This window comes from Alexandromys fortis, unplaced genomic scaffold (genome assembly GCF_014885135.2).
Source record: "Alexandromys fortis isolate MF-2015 unplaced genomic scaffold, M_Fortis_MF-2015_v1.1 scaffold_39, whole genome shotgun sequence".
In the NCBI taxonomy this organism is placed as follows: Eukaryota; Metazoa; Chordata; class Mammalia; order Rodentia; family Cricetidae; genus Alexandromys; species Alexandromys fortis.
In genome coordinates, this window is record NW_026067918.1 from 2,379,460 (window position 1) to 2,399,940 (window position 20,481).

The 20,481-nt window shown below is 41.4% G+C and overlaps 1 protein-coding gene across 1 annotated transcript in view; it reads right to left on the reverse strand.

Annotated features, from left to right (window-relative positions):
• The window catches only part of Herc2 (HECT and RLD domain containing E3 ubiquitin protein ligase 2), a 145,747-nt gene that overhangs the window by 43,838 nt on the left and 81,428 nt on the right, over positions 1 to 20,481 (reverse strand). Inside the window, exons 54-65 of the mRNA XM_050140027.1 lie at positions 20,025 to 20,130; positions 19,844 to 19,935; positions 14,578 to 14,753; positions 11,584 to 11,695; positions 8,508 to 8,589; positions 8,267 to 8,410; positions 6,844 to 6,934; positions 6,396 to 6,573; positions 6,131 to 6,212; positions 5,872 to 6,043; positions 5,161 to 5,305; positions 2,361 to 2,586 (exon numbers count right to left, since the gene is read on the reverse strand). Of these exons, the coding sequence (XP_049995984.1) occupies positions 2,361 to 2,586; positions 5,161 to 5,305; positions 5,872 to 6,043; positions 6,131 to 6,212; positions 6,396 to 6,573; positions 6,844 to 6,934; positions 8,267 to 8,410; positions 8,508 to 8,589; positions 11,584 to 11,695; positions 14,578 to 14,753; positions 19,844 to 19,935; positions 20,025 to 20,130 (1,606 nt within the window). The remainder of the gene's footprint in view (positions 1 to 2,360; positions 2,587 to 5,160; positions 5,306 to 5,871; positions 6,044 to 6,130; positions 6,213 to 6,395; positions 6,574 to 6,843; positions 6,935 to 8,266; positions 8,411 to 8,507; positions 8,590 to 11,583; positions 11,696 to 14,577; positions 14,754 to 19,843; positions 19,936 to 20,024; positions 20,131 to 20,481) is intronic.

Consider the following 20,481-nt stretch of genomic DNA (forward strand, 5'->3'; position numbering starts at 1 on the left):
CAGGAATCCCATGTTGTCACTCCATATAACTTGGGAGGTTGCTAGCTAGGTGCCATTTTGAGAGGAAATCTTCTGCTTAGCACAGAACTACTTTGGGAGTCTGAAAACAGAGAAGACCTAGTTAGGAAGCTTGACATTCCACAGTCCTGGGGTGAGAGACAGCCCCCTCAGGATGAGAAGCATTAAATATGCATTTTGTGCAGCAGACGGGCACTGCAGGAAACCATGTTCTCTTTCATGTGGACCTTAGCCTTCAATCTGTAGGTAAATGTGTTTAAGTTTGAGTACCCACAGAAGAAAGGAATGTCCAGAGGGGCAATGTGGAGGGCAGATGTCAAGGGAAGGACAGAATGTAAGTGGTAAGAAGGGTGAACAAGCAGGGTTAAATGAGATGGGGTAGGGTAGAGGTAGAAACACAGGCAGAGCTAAGTAGCACTAGAGATCTTTGACAAACTCACAAGGAAACCTACTCTGTAGCAGCTTCCTAAAATACAGACATATACATAAACATCTATGAAAGGGATTTAAGTGGAGTTGCCTTGAACTGGGAGATAATGCTTTTCCCAGACATCATACGCTACCAAATATAAGTTCCAGTGTCAAATACAAGTTACTGAGACAATTGTTTGCTTTCTTTTTCTGAGTGTTTTTAGAAACTGAGCCCTCAGTAGCAGGCTGCTCAATAAGAAGACTCCCCAGCGCTGGGGAGATGGCTCAGCAGGTGAAGACACTTGCTGTTAAGCCTGACGATTCCCACAAGTTGGCCTCTGCCCTCCACAGGTTTAAAAACAACAGTCAACAAAAGGAAGAGAAAGAACTGAAGTGGGGAGAGGCTACCAGCTCTCAAAATTCACTCTCATGGCTTTCCTCCTCCAGGAAGGCTGCGGCTCCTCATGACCTCCCTGAACAGTGCAACCCACTGGGGAAAATGCCATGCCTGTGAGGGACACTTCCCAATCAAGCCACCACAGTAAGTAAGCACACCCAAAGGTATTTAACGTGAGTCAGCCCACAGTAAGAGGCCACCACACGCCCATCACAAGGGCAAAACCAGAGCTCAGGGAACACTGGGAAATAGAGACGGGAATGTCAGAGACCAGGGCATGTGCTACACGATATTATCAGCATGAATCTAAAGTATGGTCACCTACACAGCACCAACGTGACAACACCACCAGCTGGCACCCCAACGTGAATGGGAGAAATCTCACAAGGCCCACAGATCAATGAAGTAAGCTATCAACTAATGGCTGCCAGGCAAGGCAGGGGAGAATATGATTCAGTCTTCTCCAAGGACCAGTACCTGACAGGTTATCCAATCTCAAGTGGTCAGCCCTAAGCACACGTAAAAAGGAGTAACACTAAATGGATGCAGTAGGGTGGGTGTGTGTGTGTGTGTGTGTGTGTGTGTGTGTGTGTAATAACAACTGAAGAAGGAGGAGTCATAAGTGGAGTGCGGGTGGGGACAGTTGAAGAGGGGGAGCGAAGTGATGTAAACACAGTAGCCATGTAAATAAGTTAATAAACAGTCCTTTGGGGACAGGGCATGACAGTGCTCTCATGAGCTTAGTAGCTGTGTGTGGCTAAGACCTGTCCAAGATCAATACTGGGTCAATAGTCTGCCATGGAGTGGAAAAGGGTTCAAGAGCCCCTGTTCCTAAGGGAGGATCTATCGACAGCTGGAGAAGGAGTCAATGTTCCTCTTATAGCCCCACACCCAGAAGTTACGTATATATAGCACACACTGGAGTCCGTGGATTATTAAACTTTAAAAAAAGGAAGGTAAGAATGGGAGGAGACAGGGAAAGGGCAAATCTGGGAGGAGTTAAGGGGACGAACTGAGGGTGAAGATGAACAGAGAACACAGTAGGAAATGAGGATAGGGGAAAATCGGATTATTCATCTATTGCTAACAAGAATACAAAAGAGTCCAGTTATTATAAAAACAATCTGACAGTTTCTCATAGCATGCGCTTGGAAAGACATTCTTGGGCATTATACTGAAGAATCAAAACTTGCTTCCACTCACAAAAAAAAAAAAAAAAAAAAAAAACACACACACCTTGATATGATAAAAAATTAATTTGTAACAACCAAAAATCACAAAGAACTTAAATGTCCTTCAATGACTGAATAAAGCACGAAGCAGTATTCAGGAACAAAAAGGCGTCCACTATTGACACAAACAGCCATCTAAGTAGACAAAGCAAGACACAGGAAGATCATCTGCACAAGTAAGACCAGACAGTAGCTGCGCATTCAAGAGATGCAAGGGCCAGCCTGCAGGCCAGCAGAGCACAGCCTCTGTCAGCAGGACCACACGCACCTAGACGGCCATGCAGTCTACAGGAGGACGTTACCTAAGTAGGAAGCACCCAGCGGGTCTCTTGCCGTCTGGAAGAGGACAGGTTCGTGGACAGAGGGTGTGGCTACGTCCACTGTCGTCCAGGCTACACTATGTGAGGACCCACAAGCCACTCGAGTGATCTTCTGGCCCTCCAGGCCCTGCACCAGGGTGGGCTTTCTGTTAACTGTGGTCGTGCCATTGCCCTGTTGGCCATGGTCATTGTCCCCCCAAGCATACACCTGTTAAAGGGGAAAAAAATTACATTTTTCAACTTTACATTATTTCTAAAAACACTTGAAAATGCACAAAACACGTCATGGTCCTTGAAAGAAAAATACCATGCTCATTTTTCTTTTTTTTGGTTTTTCGAGACAGGGTTTCTCTGTAGCTTTGGTGCCCGTCCAGGAACTAGCTCTTGTAGACCAAGCTGGCCTCAAACTCCCAGAGATCCGCCTGCCACTGCCTCCCAAGTGCTGCAATTAAAGGCATGTGCCACCACCACCCGGTTCATGCTCATTTTTCAAGTAATTTGGTGTTAGGTTTTACAGTTATAAAGCATAATTCACTTCGAACTAAACAATGTTAATTTTGTTTTCATAAACCAAATTTAAAATATGGCTCCATGAGCTAGTCATGGCATACTCTTCTTAAAACAACAAAATCAGTAATATTTACCAAATCCTATATTTCCAAAGTAAAGTAGATGTAGCCTCTATCATGTAAATACAGCCTCTCTTACATAGGTATAGCCTATATCATGTAAGTACAGTCTCTATTATGTAGGTATAGCCTCTATCATGTAAGTACAGTCTCTATTATGTAGATGTAGCCTATCATATAAGTACAGCATCTTTTATGTATCTACAGCCTCAATCATATAAGTAGTCTCTCTTATGTAGCTATAGCCTCTATCATATAAGTGCAGTCTCTATTATGTAGCTATAGCCTCTATCATATAAGTACAGCTTCTCTTATGTAAGTATAGCTTCTATCAAGCATCAAGTTTTTCCCCCCTAAAGTAAAAGCTGCTAATAGCTTAGGGGTGGGAGTATTTTCAATAATTTTTATATTCTAGCATGGACTTCAAAATGTAAAGGATGGTTTGCCAAGACCCCCTCCCCTCAACCTCTGCTGACAGTTAAGCAATACACCAATAAACAAGATGAACTCTGCTCCACCTTAACAGCTCTCCAATATTAAGTTGGTACAAAACAGATTACAGTTTTGGAGCATGAATTTTAAATTACTTAAATAGGTTCAAAACAAGTATTTATTAATCAGAATGGAAACCATTACAGCCAAAAGACATTTTTGCCAATGAAAAATAAGTTTATTTGTTCATGTATTATAAAAATCTAGGCTGCAAGATTCAACAGGTTCTTAGAAAGCATTAGCTGCACCCTGTTTGTTGTAGTTTTTTCTGCACCTGTTGGTTGTAGAAGTGTTTTCCCTGCAAGACGTTTGAAGCTGTGGCAGATGGGCAGTGAGAGGTCTGGTGGATGAGGCAAAAGATCACAAACCAGCTAGTTAAACCTTTGAATCACTGGCTGAACAGACAATTCATCCTACTGGTTTGCTGAACATACTTCTCAGGTGCAATGGTTTGGGCAAGATTCAGAAAGCAATAATGGATCACACTTGCAACACACCAACAACTACCATGGTCTTTCTCTGTTTTGTTTTATGTTTGTTTTGTGCATGATTTGTTTAGGAAAGTACTCTGGAGTTTCTTCTCTAACTACCAAGCAAGTCACTGATGGCTGTCCTACACAATCCACCTTTTATCGCACATCACAATCTAATCAAGAAATAATTCCATTACTCATAGATGAAGATGACAGTAAGAAACAATAGTTCTTTCTTTCTGTACAGCTCACGAAGCACGCACTCCTGGGAAGTTCTTCACTTTCCAGTTTGCTCCAAATACTGAACGACTGTTGAACGTCCAAGCTGAGTTAGCTGGCAACACCAGTGAAGCTCTATGATCAGCCTCCACGATGTGGTTCCTGTCAACTTCTGAGGCTCAACCACTGTGCTTCCCCTATTGAGGCTCTCGTCTCGTTTGTCAAACATCTTGAGCCACCACTGCATTGTCTATCTGTTAATAGTTCCTGGGCCAGACACAATGCTGGTTTTGTGAACTGCCACCATTGCTTTGAGTCACTCTGAACACGAGTAAGAAAATCACTAAAACTTGGTTTTGTCTAGTATAATTTCAATAGTATAAATGACAAGTGTAAGTCATCAAATATCTATACATACACACACACACATATATACATATATGTATAGGTGTGTGGAGAGGGAGAGGTAAAATGATGTATGAGATGGCTCAGCATTAAGTCTGACAACCTGAGCTCAGTCTCTGACACTCACATGGTGAGAGAACCAACTCTAGAAAGTTGTCCTCTGACTTATACATGTGTGCACAGATAGACAGACAGACAGACATAAACACCCACAGATAAAACAGTTGTAAAAAAAGTAAGAATCATGTATAATAAACATAATAAACTTATTTAGGAATATATTAGGCAAATTTCAACACAAAATTACTTTTGCACTAACCTAATATTAAACTCACCCAAGCATTTCAGGAGTCTAAGGGATAATTGTTATTTTTATTTTCTTGGCGTGGCATGCTGAAAATGTGACCCAGGCTGGCCCACAAGAACTCACTACGTAACCTAGGCTGGCCTGCAACTAGCTATTCTCCGGCCCCAGACTTCCGAAGGCTGGGTTTTAGCAAGTACTCCAGTCTGGACAAGACAAGCACTCCTAGAGGGCCCTTACCACAGGCCACTGAGCCTCACCTGTCCCGAGTCTGTGACTGCCAGGCAGTGCAGGGCTCCGACCGCCACATGCACGATCTTCTTCCCTCTCAGTCCCTCCACCACTTGTGGCTTCCGCACGTGCACATCCGAGCCGTGGCCCAGTCTGAAGTAGTCCCCTTTCCCCCTGGGGACAAAGCAGCAGTTCCGGGATCACTACATGGTTACGGTCTGGCAATGCTACAGGAAAACTTTCACGACCACACACCTTCTAGAGTGGAGTGGTAACATCACACAGAATATACACCACAATCCAAATTAGCGCAGACTAACTTGGCGGGGAGACCTCTCGTGCTGTCACGTGTAACGTAAGAACTCAGTTACACTGCCAACCCCCGTCACAGGCGCTGAGATGTCTTTTCAAATTGCTAATTGCCTGACATGACATAAGGAAGTTAGAAGTCTGCTTCGTTGTCCTTATTTCATGTAGCTCCCAGTATAATGTAACTCACAATCTTTTTTTTTAAGCTATATAAACCTCACACAAACTGGGTGAAATTGTCTATAGATTTCTTTACAAAATGAACTGTAAGATCTTTCTTTTTCATAATTTTATCATAATTTTTCATAATTTTATCAGTAATCTCAATAGATTTTTTTATTTTATTTTATTTTTTTTTACAAAAAGATGCCAAATAAGTAAGAAAGTAACAGTTTTACAAGCAGCCAAGGTTGGGCACAGGGCTTACATACCACGTCCACACCACTCCTGACTTGGTGAGAGCCAAGGAAAACTGAGCTCCGCACTCAATCTGGCACACGCCTTGGCCATTTAGTCTCTCGATGTTCTGGGGGATGTTACAGCCTTCACTTCCCCCTCGGCCCAACTTTCCAAAATCACCATCACCCCAGGAAAACACCAAACCTAGGTTTAAAAAGCAAACACCTCAGATAAATTCTTAGTATTCACACCCCTACCCAGAGGACACTCAGCATCACAACCAGCTCCTACCTTCATCAGTGAGAGCCAGTGTCTGTGCATCTCGGCTTCCACACGCAACCTGGATTACTCTGTGACCAAGAAGGACTTTCACCTACTCGATTACAAACGTAAAAACAGAATGAAGCACGGGAACTGGGAAAGCAATGGGAATTTTTCCACAGACTGAAAGTCAGCATATTGTTCGTTTCTTTAAAAACCCAGACTTGAGGCTTATCTTCACTTGAAAAAACAAAGTGAAAAAGCTTTTATAAGCAATGAAAATGTGCATAATCACCATTTTGGGCTTCAGCTGTGTGGTGTTATCACCGTGTCCCAAGCGGCCATACTCGCCCAGGCCCCAGGTGTACAGCTCCCCGCTGGATGTCAGGGCTGCGCTGTGAGAACTGCCGCAGGCTATGTCCCTGATGCGCTTGGTTTTCAGGGCCTCGATCAGCCTTGGCTTGTCACAGTTCCTAGGGCGAGTAAAGTACACTCCTTACCAAGCTTCTTTTCAGAGACAGCCTATCTTTGATCAACAAAAAATATACCTCACCCTAACTGTCAAACCTTAAAAAGAGAGTGGGTGGATCAAACTACAGTGTATCCATCCACGGTTTTTAATATTAATATTTATATCAATAAATAACTTCTATCAATAATTTTCTTTAAACAACTGTGAAAACAGCCTATTATTACTAGCTAACAGTTTCTTAAGAATGAGCAAGATTGAGGAAGAGTCTTACATTCTGCTGAAGTGTCCAAGTTTCCCATCATCACCTTCGCCCCATGAGAACACTTTCCCGTCCACTGTTAAGGCTGTAGCATGCCGGCCACCTGAAACATTCACACGGGGGAAGGTTGTCGATACGTAATGTATAAAGAGTTCACCGTGTGCTACCTACTCTGCCTGGCATATGGCAGCATGTACACAATGTGTATGTGTTAGCTAAATGAGTAACAGAACCATCACCACAGTTATCAGAGAAAGCTTTCTGGGTGACATATATGTAAAATAAATGAACTTTTAGTAGACTAAAAATCGCTAAAAAATATTTAACCTGAAAAGAAGCAAAATAATAATGACTGTTCATGGGCTTCCATTACTTTAAATATATAAAAAGTCCAAACTAAGATAAGGAGTGAAGACAGGACAACATCATTATTAAGCAGACTGTCAAACACCTTGACAAGAGCTCCACCACGTGTCCCGGCAGCGGGCTATCTGAACAAGCCCCATGCGGCAGCTAGGACACTGTACCCGCTCTTCTGAAAGCACATCACTGTGCTGTTCCCCGACACTCTCCCAGCCCAGCGCTCTGCCTCACGTTACAGGTGTGAGCTCTGGCTGCATAGTCAAGGACGGATCTACAAACCACTAAGCTCCAAGACAGAGCAGACGGGGCTCCCGGCAGCAGGGACTCAGCAACAGACAACTCCATGTACCATCAGGGGCAACAACAAGTCCAGCTCTAGAGAAGGGCTGCACGGGCTAGAGTATTACAGCCACCTTCCCGCAGCAACAGGCCAGAAGGGCCAGTGCTCTTCACAGGCAGATGCCTTACAGATGGGCTCAGACCCTACCAGGAGCTTAACAGGGGAGAAGAGTAAGTCCTTGTTTCGTACATAGGTCCTCTGGAATCCTAACCAGTACAAGTGAATTGAGCTTAGTATCCAGAGTCGGCGCCACCCCTTGGGACCTGGCACGGTGTTCAGAACGTTTCAGTAACACCAAAGCGAAAGCTGAGGGACAGCAGTGAACTTGCTTGAAAACCACTTTTCTTACACTGAGAATTCATTGGTGCTCTGGGGAAATCTCACGGGAGCCACTGAGTTTTCACAGTAAGATACCCTATTTAAGCAAGAGAACTTTACAGTTTCATAGCTAAAAAGTGCAGGGCCTGACAGACACAAGCGCTCCAGACTGAGCACAAATCCTCTGAGAGGTACAACACACACCTGAAATGCCAACAATGATGGCTTCCAAAAAGCTTTACTAAGTACCAATAACTAATCTTAGACTGAGTCACATCATCCACCTTTCTTCAGAGTAGTTAACTAAAACTTGAAAAAGAACACAAGGATACGTCAGAGAGTTCCTGAAGGGCTTGAAACACTTGCAAAGCAAGAGGCACATCAGGCCCCTGTGCACTGGTGCCGGGCTCGTACCTGAGTGGACTGCTACCTTCTTGACCACGTAGCTGCTGAGGGCTGTGATCTGTCGAGGAATAGGGACCGTCCCGCTGGACATACCCAGCCCCAGCCGGCCGTTTGTGGCTTCTCCACAAGAGTACACCTTCCCTTCCACAGTCACTGCAAGGAGCAGTCAGAAGTCTCAGCTCTCACAACATAAAGGCCACATTGTTTAATGTGTGTTCAACATAATTTACCAATACTAAAATAATCATACCTGCAAACAAACTCTTAGATCCACCAGCCACCTGAACCACATTCAGAGCGGACAGAGTCTCAGAGAATGAAGGAACCTTGATCTGGAAGAGGATTTTTTAAAGCAAAGGAAGAAAAAGAGAGTGTTTATACTTTTTCACTCCTAAGTGATCTTAATAGATGATATACAGAATTGCTGTCAGTCTGTGATTACCTTAACCACAAGAGTCCTTAGCTCTTAGAAGTACAAACTAAAGTGTTTTAGAGATGAAAGAATACAATTAGATTTACTTATAATGGGTCTGCAGTACAGAAACACAATTAGATCAGGGGCTGGGGAGAAGACTCAGTCAAGGACTCGCCATGCAAGGATGAGGATTTGAGTCCAATCCAGAGTTCAATAAAAGAACCAAGTGTGGTGTGATGCGGAATGTCCTTCTGTATGCTGCGAAAATATGTTGTCTTTATTGGTCGATGAATAAAGCTGCTTTGGCCTATGGCAGGGAAGAATACAGATAGGTGGAAAGGTGGAGTCTGGGCAATGCCAGGAGCTTCTGGAGGAGTAAGATGCCAGAGCATTACCAGTATGCCATGGGGCACGTGGTGATACACATATGAATGGAAATGGGTTAATTTAAATGTAAGAGCTAGCTAGTAAAAGCCTAAGCCATTGGCCAAACTTTTATAATTAATATTAAGCCTCGAACTGCAGGCAGGAGAGAAATCTCCAGCTGTGGTGCTGTCCAGTGCTTGTACTCTCAATGCTGGAGAAGAAAGGCAGCTGTCCTGTGCTTGCTCATTGTTGGGAAAGAAAGGTGGCTAGATCCTTTGGAGCTTGCTGGTCAGCCAACCTAGCCTAAGCAATGAGTTTGGGACTAATGAAAACATATGGTGCCTAAGGAGCTGATATACACATGAAAACATACAAAGAGCAGCCAGTTGTGCACAACATTTGGGGTCTGAAATGAGGACATGAGAAGTCACAACTCTAAACCTGTCCACCTTGGTACCTGTGAACATTTCTGTGCAGAAAGGTCTAAGAAGAATTAAGCATGCCATGACCTGAGGACAACATGCCCACAAGTTCATGTGTTTGAACATTTACTCTCCAGTTGTGGTACTATTCTGGAGAACTGGAAACTCTGCAGCAAGGGGGGAGTTAGGTGGAAGAAATGAGATACTTGGGGGTTGGCCTGGAGGGCTACAGCACCACAGACTGTTTGTAGTCTTCTCTCTGTTTCCTGATCTGCTCAGATGCAGTAAGTAAGATGCTGCCACCATGACAGATTGTGTTCCTCTCGAAATGTGGACCGAAGCACGCCTGTCTTCACGGGAGTGCTTCTTTGAGGTGTTCCGTCACAGCCTTGCTCACTCTGAATGTGACTGACATATATAAGAAACTAACTGGGCGTGGTGTAGCACATCTTTAATCTCAAAGTCTGGTAAGCAGAGGCAGATGAGGATCTCTACGAGTATAGGGCAAGCCAGACTGCAGGCTTAGTGCCAGGCCATCCAGGGATATATAGTGAGCCCTGTTTCCTAGGGAGGGGGGGAGAGAGGGAGGGAGGGAGGGAGGGAGGGAGGGAGGGAAAGAAAGAATAAAAAAAAAGAAAAAGAAAAAAAAAATAAAAAATATAAAAAAAAATAAAAAAAAAAAATAAAAAAAAAAAAATAAAAAAAAAAAAATTAAAATTAAAATATGAATGGAAAAAAATCAAAAAGAAAAAAAAAAAAAAAAAAAAAAAAAAAAAAAAACAAAAAAAAAACAAAAAAAATAAAAAAAAATAAAACAAAAATAAACAAAAAAAAAAATAAACAAAAAAAAAAAAAAAAAATAAAAAAAAATATAAAAATAAAAAAATAAAAAAAAAAAATAAAAAATGAAAATATATAAAAAAAAAAAATAAAAAAAAAAAAAAAAAACAAAAAAAACAAAAAAAAAAAAATAAAAAAAAAAAAAAAAAAAAAAATAAAAAAAACAAAAAAAACAATAAAAAAAAAAAATAAATAAAAAAAAAACCAAAGAAAAAAAAAAAAAAAAAAAAAACAAACAAAATAGTAAAACAATAAAAAAAAAAAGAATAAGAAAAGATAAATAAAAAAAAAAAAAAAAAAAAAAAAAAAAAAAAAAATAAAAAAAAAAAAAAATAAAATATATGAAATAGTAAATATAAAAAAAAATAAGAAAAAAAAAAAATAAAAAATGAATAAAAAAAACAAAAAAAAACAAAAAAAACAAAAAATAAAGAAAAAAAATAAAAAAATAGAAGCAAAAATATAATTATAAAAAAAAAAAAAAACCTTTGGAGCCTGTCCTAGAACTCGCTCTGTAGACCAGGCTGATCTCGAACTCACAGAGATTCACCTGCCTCCTCTTCCTGAGTGTTAGGATTAAAGGCGTATACCACCTCTGCCCAGCAGTCTCAGGACTAATCAACAGTGAAAGGAGGGACTGGGTGGAGAGGAGCGAGGGGAAACCATGATCAGCATGCAAAAATGAATGAATGAATGAATGAATGAATGAATGAGAAGTGAATGAATGAATGAATGAATGAATGGGTAAAAAGGGGAGGAAGGGGAAACCATGATCAGGATACAAAAATGAATGAGTGAGGGCTGGAGAGATGGCTCAGCCGTTAAGAGCATTGCCTGTTCTTCCAAAGGTCCTGAGTTCAATTCCTAGCAACCACATGGTGGCTCACAACCATCTGTAATGAGCTCTGGTGCCCTCTTCTGGCCTGCAGGCATACATGCAGAATACTAAGAATACTGTATACATAATAAATAAATCTTTAAAAAAAATGAGTGAGTGAGTGAGTGAGTGAGTGAGTGAGTGAGTGAGTGAATGTGTGTGTGTGGGGGGGGGTCTCTACCCACAGCCACTCCACAATGACAAGCATGCACACTCAGATCTATTGTCCCATGTCTCTGTGCTCACAAAGCATTCTCTCCATACAACTGTATATAAAGGAGAGAAGCTGCTCACAAAGTCTGAACTCAGAACCCACATTTAGAAAGAGGGTTAAAGAGCCTGCCTAGCTGAGCCTCAGGCACAAGCAGCAAGCACTGCCATCAGGCACAGGGAACAGGGTAGGTACCTTGGAGCCTTTGAGCCCACCCAGCTGGTCCTTGTCATTCAGGCCCCACACAAACACTTTGGTTCTTATTGTGGCTGTTGACTCCAACCCGGCAGTCTTCTTTCTAATGAGACTAGACAGGAAACAAAGGTAGAAACAAAGCATTTAAAACATGAAAGAGTTTTAAATAACAAGTAAGGAGTCCATCTCAAAGCTTTGCTTTTAGCACATGAAACCACCAGTCTGTATACAAGCAAGTGCTCCAGAGGACCGGCATTTCCACAGACGTGGATGACAGCTGCGGATTATCACTGTATCTTACTTTCAGTACAGTAAACATTTACAGATTAGTCTGTTTTCTTTCCATACATTTGCTTGTTTTGGAGGTGGGGGTCTCACTCTGTAGCCCCATCTGGCACAGAACTCACTAGCTGGACTAGGCTGTTCTTTAAGCTCACAGAGATCTGCCCACCTCAGCTTCCTGGGTGCTAGGACTATAGATGTGTACCACCACACCCAGTAACGTGTTATCTTTTTTTTTTTTTTTAACGTGTTATCTTTTAAGAGCAGAATTTATATTCGAACGTTGTACTTGTGTTGGAGAACATTCTGGTATCAGATAATTTGGTCATTCTTGCACCGTAAGATCCCATGAGGCAAAACTTCCATAAGCCAGTGCATATCTGCTTTCTTCCTAAACACAAGTTAAACATAACACTGCTTCCTGGCTCAGAACAAGTCCTAGTGCTCAACAGGGTGCCCAGTGAACACAAATGGTCCTGAGAGCCCCTGGGGAAATGACCTAACAGGTTCCACCCAAAAGTGGCCTTCTTGTATTTTGTATCTGGGGAGGGGAATGGAGAGAGGAGGGTCCTGTACCTAAACATGTATGTGGTCATTTTATTTCTCAAAGATAGAATCAAACAAATTTAACTATGTGGTATTAGAAGTATTTAATATACATCAAAGCAATATGTTACTTTCTTCCTTGACATCCTCTGCCTACAACACAAGCTGGAAAGGCCAGGATGGAGGGGTTCTGCCATGACTGTATTCCTGGGTTGCTACATGCCTTGCTGATCCCATCTCCTGACCTGTCCCTGATGGGAGCAACAGTATTCCAGTTCTCTACCTGATTAATGCTCGCAGTGCACAGGACAAGGTTAAGATGGCCTCGGCTGGTACTTTGATGCCAAGTGCTAAAACCCTGCTTCTTTTACTTGTTTTTGTGATCCATTTTTACAAGGAATGGAAGATTCTGGGTTTTAGAAACTACTCTTTATATAAACAAATCTTTTATAAAAAAAAATTACATAGCAATAAATATTTACTTTAGGGGATCAAAATCCCATGGTATGAAAATAAAAAATGTAGAAAAGCTGACTTATTTGATAAGAGGCAAAGTAGAACAAATTTATATACAAAGTATCAAATTATCATGGAACATAATTTTGGTCAAATATATGGCTGGGAAACAAATACTGACATTCAGAATATTCAATGAGTGGTACAATGTTAAGTACTGAATGGTCAGCTAAACATAACCACCTGCAATTTGGGTGTTGGTTCTGTGACAGACTGCTTAGACTGCTTATTAATCCAGACATTATTTGCTAATTAATAGCATTATTTAGGAATATAAAGATACACCCAAATGTCTCGATTTTCTTGTTAGTGTATTCAATTACTAAAAACAAACAAACAAAAAAGTCATCACTAAGTTATGGTTACACATATATAACAGATGTATTAAGTATACCAGTCCCAATTCATTTTAGTAGTCACTAAATGAGAAAACACTAAGCTGCAATTCTCACACATATTGTAAATAAGCTAGTGTATGTATGCACATACTGTTTTCTTTTCAGTATCTATGAAGAGGTCTTGAAATAAGGCAGGACAGCATGGAAGAGCAATACCATAGGCCTCGAAGTGACCTGGCTCACCCCAGAGCTGTGGCACTGATGACAAGAGCATGTGTTGAGCAGCAGTACAGATGGAGCTGCTCTCTGTCTCCTTACATCACTCAAAGTCACTTACAGCAAATGTGTTTGGTCACCTGAGTTGCGTCCACCACCTATGGAAGGCTCTGGCCCTACTAGAAAGCCAGCGTGGCAGGAGCAGCGTTGGAGCCACCGAAATGTATTTTGCACATGTTTGTCTGAACAACCCCACACGCACTAACCCATCTACAAAAGCTCAACTGTGAGGAAAGTGATCAGCAGCAATGTTTCTGTCAGGACTCCAAAGGAAGCCTAAAGTAGTCCTTGTTACACACGTCATGGAATTAACACATAATGGAAGAATCTTTGTCACCCCTGACACACCCTGTTCCATAACACTGACTCTTCCTGTCCGGGGCAATGCTCCACTGCAGTCCCACACAACCCCTTTCTTCCCAGGTCCAACACCACGCTGATGCAGGTGATTCTGTCCAGTGTCACTGTTGACCACAGGACAGACCCACAGAAGCTCCTGCACACACACGTGCAGAATGACAGCCACAGCAGCAGGCATCCCCACCTACAGAATCAGATAACAAGAAGTCCTAGGATTGCACAAGAATTATACACAAGAGCCTCGAGACAGCCCAGAGTCAGCAGTATAACAACGTCCATGTCCTTAATGCCACCCAACTGTAAGCTTAAAACTGCAGAAGTGGAAAATCAGGCTTAGTATATTTTACCATAATAAAGAAAAGCTAAAACATCTAAGTTAACAGTAAAATAGCTAGCAATAAAATGTGTCTACCGAAAATCATGATCTAGCACAGAAAACAAAAGGAAGCTACAGGGATTTAAACCAAAACAGGAACAGAACGTTTCAGATTAAAAACAAAAGTAAGCTTTTTTTTCCCCAATCTTCTAATGGTCATTTTTTTAAATGTGCATTTTTATGTTTTATTTTCTTGCAAGATAATTATTTTTGACAACTCGACTAAGCATCCTAGTAGGCACGATTCACAATCTGGGGATGGGACAGAAGGCAGCCAGTCCCAGAGGAAGAAGCTCTCACCTCCCAGTGCTGCCTTTGTCGTCCTCCTCCTCCTCGTTATCTGAAGCCAGAAAAGGAACAGCGGCCAAATCCTCCTCCTCAGCCCGGATGCGTCCCAGCAGGATGAGACCGTGGATTTTGCAATCGATCCCTGAGCTCCTGCACTGCTTTATTGCGATCTCAATGTACCTGTGATACTGGATGAGAAAATGACAAGTTACAGACGCCTCAGACTCAGAAGACAGACACTGACATTGACATTCTGGGAAGATTGCAGGTTACAAACTGCATCTGTGATTTCACCAGTCTGGGTAGAAGAAGGCCAAGATAAAAGGAGAAATCAAAGAATAAAATGGAGAAATAACATAAAGAACTACAGAAAACAGGAAGAAGACAGAGTGGGATTTCATTTCCTGCCCCCAAAGAAGCCAGTTAGTTCATCTGACCACACCAAGGAGCATGGTCAGGGCTGAATCCTGCCAGCAAGTGCCCTGAAGGGACTCCTAGCTCCCAGGGAAAGCATGAGAGCTGCCAGGACAGACAAGTGTGAGCTGCTGGAAATTCAAACTGGAGTCAGAACATCAAGCTAACTAGACCTCGGGAAATTACACCCTAGAAAGAGGCGGAAGAACCTGAAACTGAACGCTTTCAACACTTAAAATCCTCCTTCCCCACCACTGCCTGGAGAAGTAACAGGTAATCTCACAGCCAGGCAGTGGAGAAGTGGAAAGAATGCCAGAGACTGAGCCAAATCTGTGCCTGACCGACAAAAGTAGAGTAGGGATTGTGGAGTTGAGAAATCACACACAACAAGTGAATCAGACCCAGGGAAGGGGCTGTAAAACCCGGAGCATGGTACAGCATCTGGCCGGAACATGGCACAGCATCCAGTCAGAGCATGGCACAGCATCCGGTCGGAAGCACCAAATGCCAAACTAGACGGTATAGAGGAGCAGAAGCACAGGCGTGGGTACGAAGCTAAGAACTGTGATAGCCCCAGCCAGGCCACAGCGAGGAGGTACAGGGGCTCCATGGAGTTGGTGGCAGATCCTGATGCACACAACACAGGGACAGGCTCTCCCCTCCCAGGGTCCAGAAGCACTCCTGAGACAACAGTACCTCTTCTCTTTTATCCAGTATGGCTTTTTATCAGTAATCTTTTGATTTTAGCAACCTATTTTTATACACATACATCTTTTTTCATTTTAAGAATTTCATTCTTCCATATTCATACTTTTGTACCTTAAGTAGTCGATTAATATGCTGTGGTTTATATTGTGTTGGAAAAGGATCTTAGATCCATGTCTCATTTCTCTAAATATAATATACATTGTTTTCTACTGCTTTTTTTTAACCCTCTAACCCACATACTTTCCTTCTTACCCTATTTTTCACCACAGTTCCTTCACTGACTACTTAAAATACTGATACTCGGGGGCTGGAGAGATGGCTCAGTGGTTAAGAGCATTGCCTGCTCCTCCAAAGGTCCTGAGTTCAATTCCCAGCAACCACATGGTGGCTCACAACCATCTATAATGAGATCTGGTGCCCTCTTCTAGCATACAAACATACATGGAAAGAATGTTGTATACATAATAAATAAATAAATCTTTAAAAAAATTTTTAAAAATCCAATCTGCAACAAAAAAAAAAAAAATACTGATACTCTTAATCCCTGTGAGTTTGCAACATTTCCCCCAACCAGAAGGCTAGTGTCCCTGTCTCCAAATCTTTTTTTTTAATTAATTTATTTATTTATTAAAGATTTCTGTCTCTTCCCCACCGCTGCCTCCCCTTTCCCCCCCCCTCCCCCAACCAAGTCCCCCTCCCTCGTCAGCCCAAAGAGCAATCAGGGTTCTCTGCCCTGTGGGAAGTCCAAAGACCACCCTCCTCCATCCAGGTATTGGCTTTGTGGGAGCCTAGGCAGTTTGGATGCTCACCTTACTAGACCTGTCTCCAAATCTTATAGGGACAAGTAAGGGACCCAGAACTCACTCCTGCAGCTAACACTAGTACTACTGTCCAAACACCACAAATGTTACTACAGCCAGTTTCCCCCTGAATATAAACCCAAGTGAAGACAACCCACATGACTGAATTCATATGAAATAAAAGCGAGAAAACTATCAACCCAAACCCAAACACACACACACACACACACACACGATGGATGATAGATAGATAGATAGATAGATAGATAGATAGATAGATAGATAGATAGATGATAGGATAGATGTGATAAAGCACAGAAGGTCACTATATGCTAATAAAGAGAAAGAGAACAATTCAAGAGGACACATAAATAAATAAAAATTATTTAATTTTTTAAATAAAAATTTATAGGTAAGTATTTAATACCCGGAATCTTGGGGCTCCAAATTCTATAAAATACTGAGAAAGTGGATTTAACAGGTATCTACTGAATATTCCTGCCATTCTCTAAAAATTGATGTTACAGGCAGACAGAGAGCAGAAATAATCCCTGAATGCGGTGGAAGAAACCCACCCCACAGTGACCTTAGAAAACACACAAATACTTTAAGACTAAACAATACATTTTAAATAAACAGTGACTCACTAAAGAAATGGGGAAGGAAATTTTCAAGCTCCTACAAGGGTACAATGTTCCATTACCCATGGGATAACCTGAAAAAGAAATTACTAAAACAGACACCAATGAAACCCACAAGATCATTAGAGAATACCTTGAAAATGTGTGTTCCAAGTTTGGAAATCAAGAAGAAAAAATTTCTAAGTGCATATGACCTACAGGAATTAAATCTACAGGATGTAAACAATATAAACAAATTCATAACTTTAGAAGAGTGGAAGCAGTACATAAGTAACCCTTCACAATGAAAAGCCCAGAACTGGATGAGTTTACTGATGAATAGTAGCAAATATTTAAAGGAAATCTGACACCCATTTATGAACGTTTCACAAAACAAAAGGGGAAGGTATAGTATCAATTTTATCTTACTAAATCACTATCACCTTGCTATCAAACCAAAGGAACCATGATTAATTTCTTTATCAACAGATATAAAAACACCTTTGTAAACTGAAGTAGAAATTACGTTAATAAGATTATATGCTTTGATCAAGGTGGTTTCCTTCCAGAGATGAAAGGTTGGTTCAATATATGCAACTCAATCAACATAATGTTACATATTAATAGACTTAAGGACAGAAACCACATCGTCATCTCAATAAATACAGAGAAGGCAATTTACAGAGTTGAACTTTATAAAGATAAAAGTTCCTGAAGAAATTAGGAATAAATGGAACAGACCCCAATATAGTAATATTGGCTATTAGATATGGCAAACTTAGAGTAAACACTGTACTAAATGGGGAAAACTGACATCTCCTCTACAATTGGAACAAGACAAGAGAACTTGCTTCCTCCATTCTTATAAAATATGGTGTTCATCATCTCAGCTATAGCAACGAGAAAGAAATGAAAAGGGATTAAAAACTGGAAATATTAATGTGCAGATGGCAAGACTCTATACTTAAGACACAGTGAGTCTAATAGGAAACTAGAAGATCTGGTAAATGCAGTATACAAAATGATAACCCAAACAGTAAGTTTTTATTTATACAGCAATAGTAAACTTGCTGAGAAAGGAACTCAAAAGAAAAAATCCTGTACACCATATTTTCTTAAAAGAGGGAGAGAAAGAATCTAGGAATAAACTCTCAGCAGAAGGTAAGTATAAGAACACTGAAGACAACACCAGGTGACTAAAACACGCCCAGGCTCCTGTCTTGGCAGAGCTAATGTCATAAAGACAGCTCTGTCACCAAGAATAATTAACAGATTCAATATAAGCTTCTTCAAAACTGCAATGATGTATTAACTGAAGTAGAAATAAATCTTAAACTCATATGGAAATATAAAAACAAACTGGGTAGCCAAAGTAATTCTATGCAGAAAGAACACTGCCAGATGCATCATAATATACAACCTCAAATTATTCTACCGAGCGCTACAGTGACAAAAGCCACATGGTCCTGGTACAAAAACAAACACGCTGACAAACAGAACAGAATGGAGAACTCAGAAATAAATGCACACTGCTATTTTTCAAAAAACGGTGTCAAAAACAAACACTGAAAAAAAAAAACTTAGTAAGCAGAGGATTGACACAACTAGATGCCCACCTGCAGAAGAATGAGATCTTTATCTCTCACCCTACACACAACTTAAAGTGAACAGGAGAGCAACTAGAAACACCTGAAATGGCTAAAGGGAGATGCACAGAAAACACTTGGTATAGCTATACATGAGAACTTTCTACACAGAACACCAACAGTAGAGCTAAGAGCCCAAGAGCTAAGAAGCAGAATGACTAGAAGCTAAAGTCTCCGCACAGCAAAGAGACCGTGTGCAGAGGGCACAGCCAGCTGAAGTTTCTGCACAGCAAAGAGACCATGTACATAGGGGACGGCCAGCTGAAGTCTCCGCACAGCAAAGAGACCATGTACATAGGGGACGGCCAGCTGAAGTTTCTGCACAGCAAAGAACCATGTGCAGAGGGCACAACCAGCTGAAGTTTCTGCACAGCAAAGAGACCATGTGCAGAGGGCACAGCCATCCTACATGTGTACAGAAAACCTGTCAGACGGACTTTTCAAGAGACACAACAAACTCAGATTCTTTCTGCAAGATATTTTATTATTACTTCACAGGTTCAGCAGTTGAAGCAAAGGTGATTCAACAAAGAAGCAATTTCAACATCACAAATATTGTCAGAAATATGTATGGATGTAAAGAGCAACTTCAGCCAGGGACGGTGGTCACACACGCCTTTAATTCCAGCACTCTGGAAGTAGAGGCAGGCAGGTAGATCTCTGAGTGTTTGAGGCCAGCCTGGTCTACAGATCCAATTCTAGGACAACCAGGACTACACAGAGAACCCTGTCTGGAAAAACCAAAACATATCCAAAACCAAAAAAAAGGAGAGAGAGAGAGAGAGAGAGAGAAAGAGAGAGAGAGAGAGAGAGAGAGAGAGAGAGAGAGAGAGAGAGAGAGAAACTCCAATCCTCCAATCAAAGCTTTTTTTAGAGAGCACTAGGAATATGAACACATGTTTATTACCAAAAACAGGGAAAAGTGAAGTTGGTTTTGTTTCTTTCCCAGAAGTAATTGTATAAAATATGGTATTAAGGAATGTAAATCATTTAAGAAGGAAAAAACTCAGCTAAGTGCGAACACATAGCTGCCATCCATGGGCTACACACAATCACACAGAAAGAAACAGGTCACTACAACTCAACTCACCTCGGCACAGTCATTCAGCAGGGGCACGGTGGTGTCAGTTTGGTTGATATTAATAGTCTTTAGTTCAATTAGGTTATTTAAGGAACTTCCACCTGGGGGGAAAGAAAGGTAAAGAAATCAAACAAGCAATCTTTATTAAATGTTAGGAGAGGCTTCTTTTAGAGGAAACGAATTCAATTACCTGACACCACGACCAGGGATGGCATGTAGCTACTGTCTGCAGGATCTACTATCATTTTTAATCTATGAACAAGAACATCTGGGAAAATCTCCAAACGAATCCAATGCTTTTTTTAAAGGGGGAAGAAAAAAAAATACACGCTCAGTTACCGAAATTTAAGTTATATTTAGCTGCTAAAGTCTTCAATAGGCCCTAGCATGATGGCTCGTAAGACAAAGGCTCTTGCTGCTAAGCCTGATGATCTGCGTTCAACCCCAAGGAACCTACATGGTAGAAAACCACGAGCTCTGAGCTCCATGTGCGCACACACACACACACACACACACACACACACCAATAAACAAAGTAAAATATAACAATATCACTGAAGCCTGAACCTGAGTTTTAAATGTAAAATGGAGTGTGAAGATTCACCCCTACTCTGGAAGAAAGAACATCTCTTCCCACCACTTGCTGA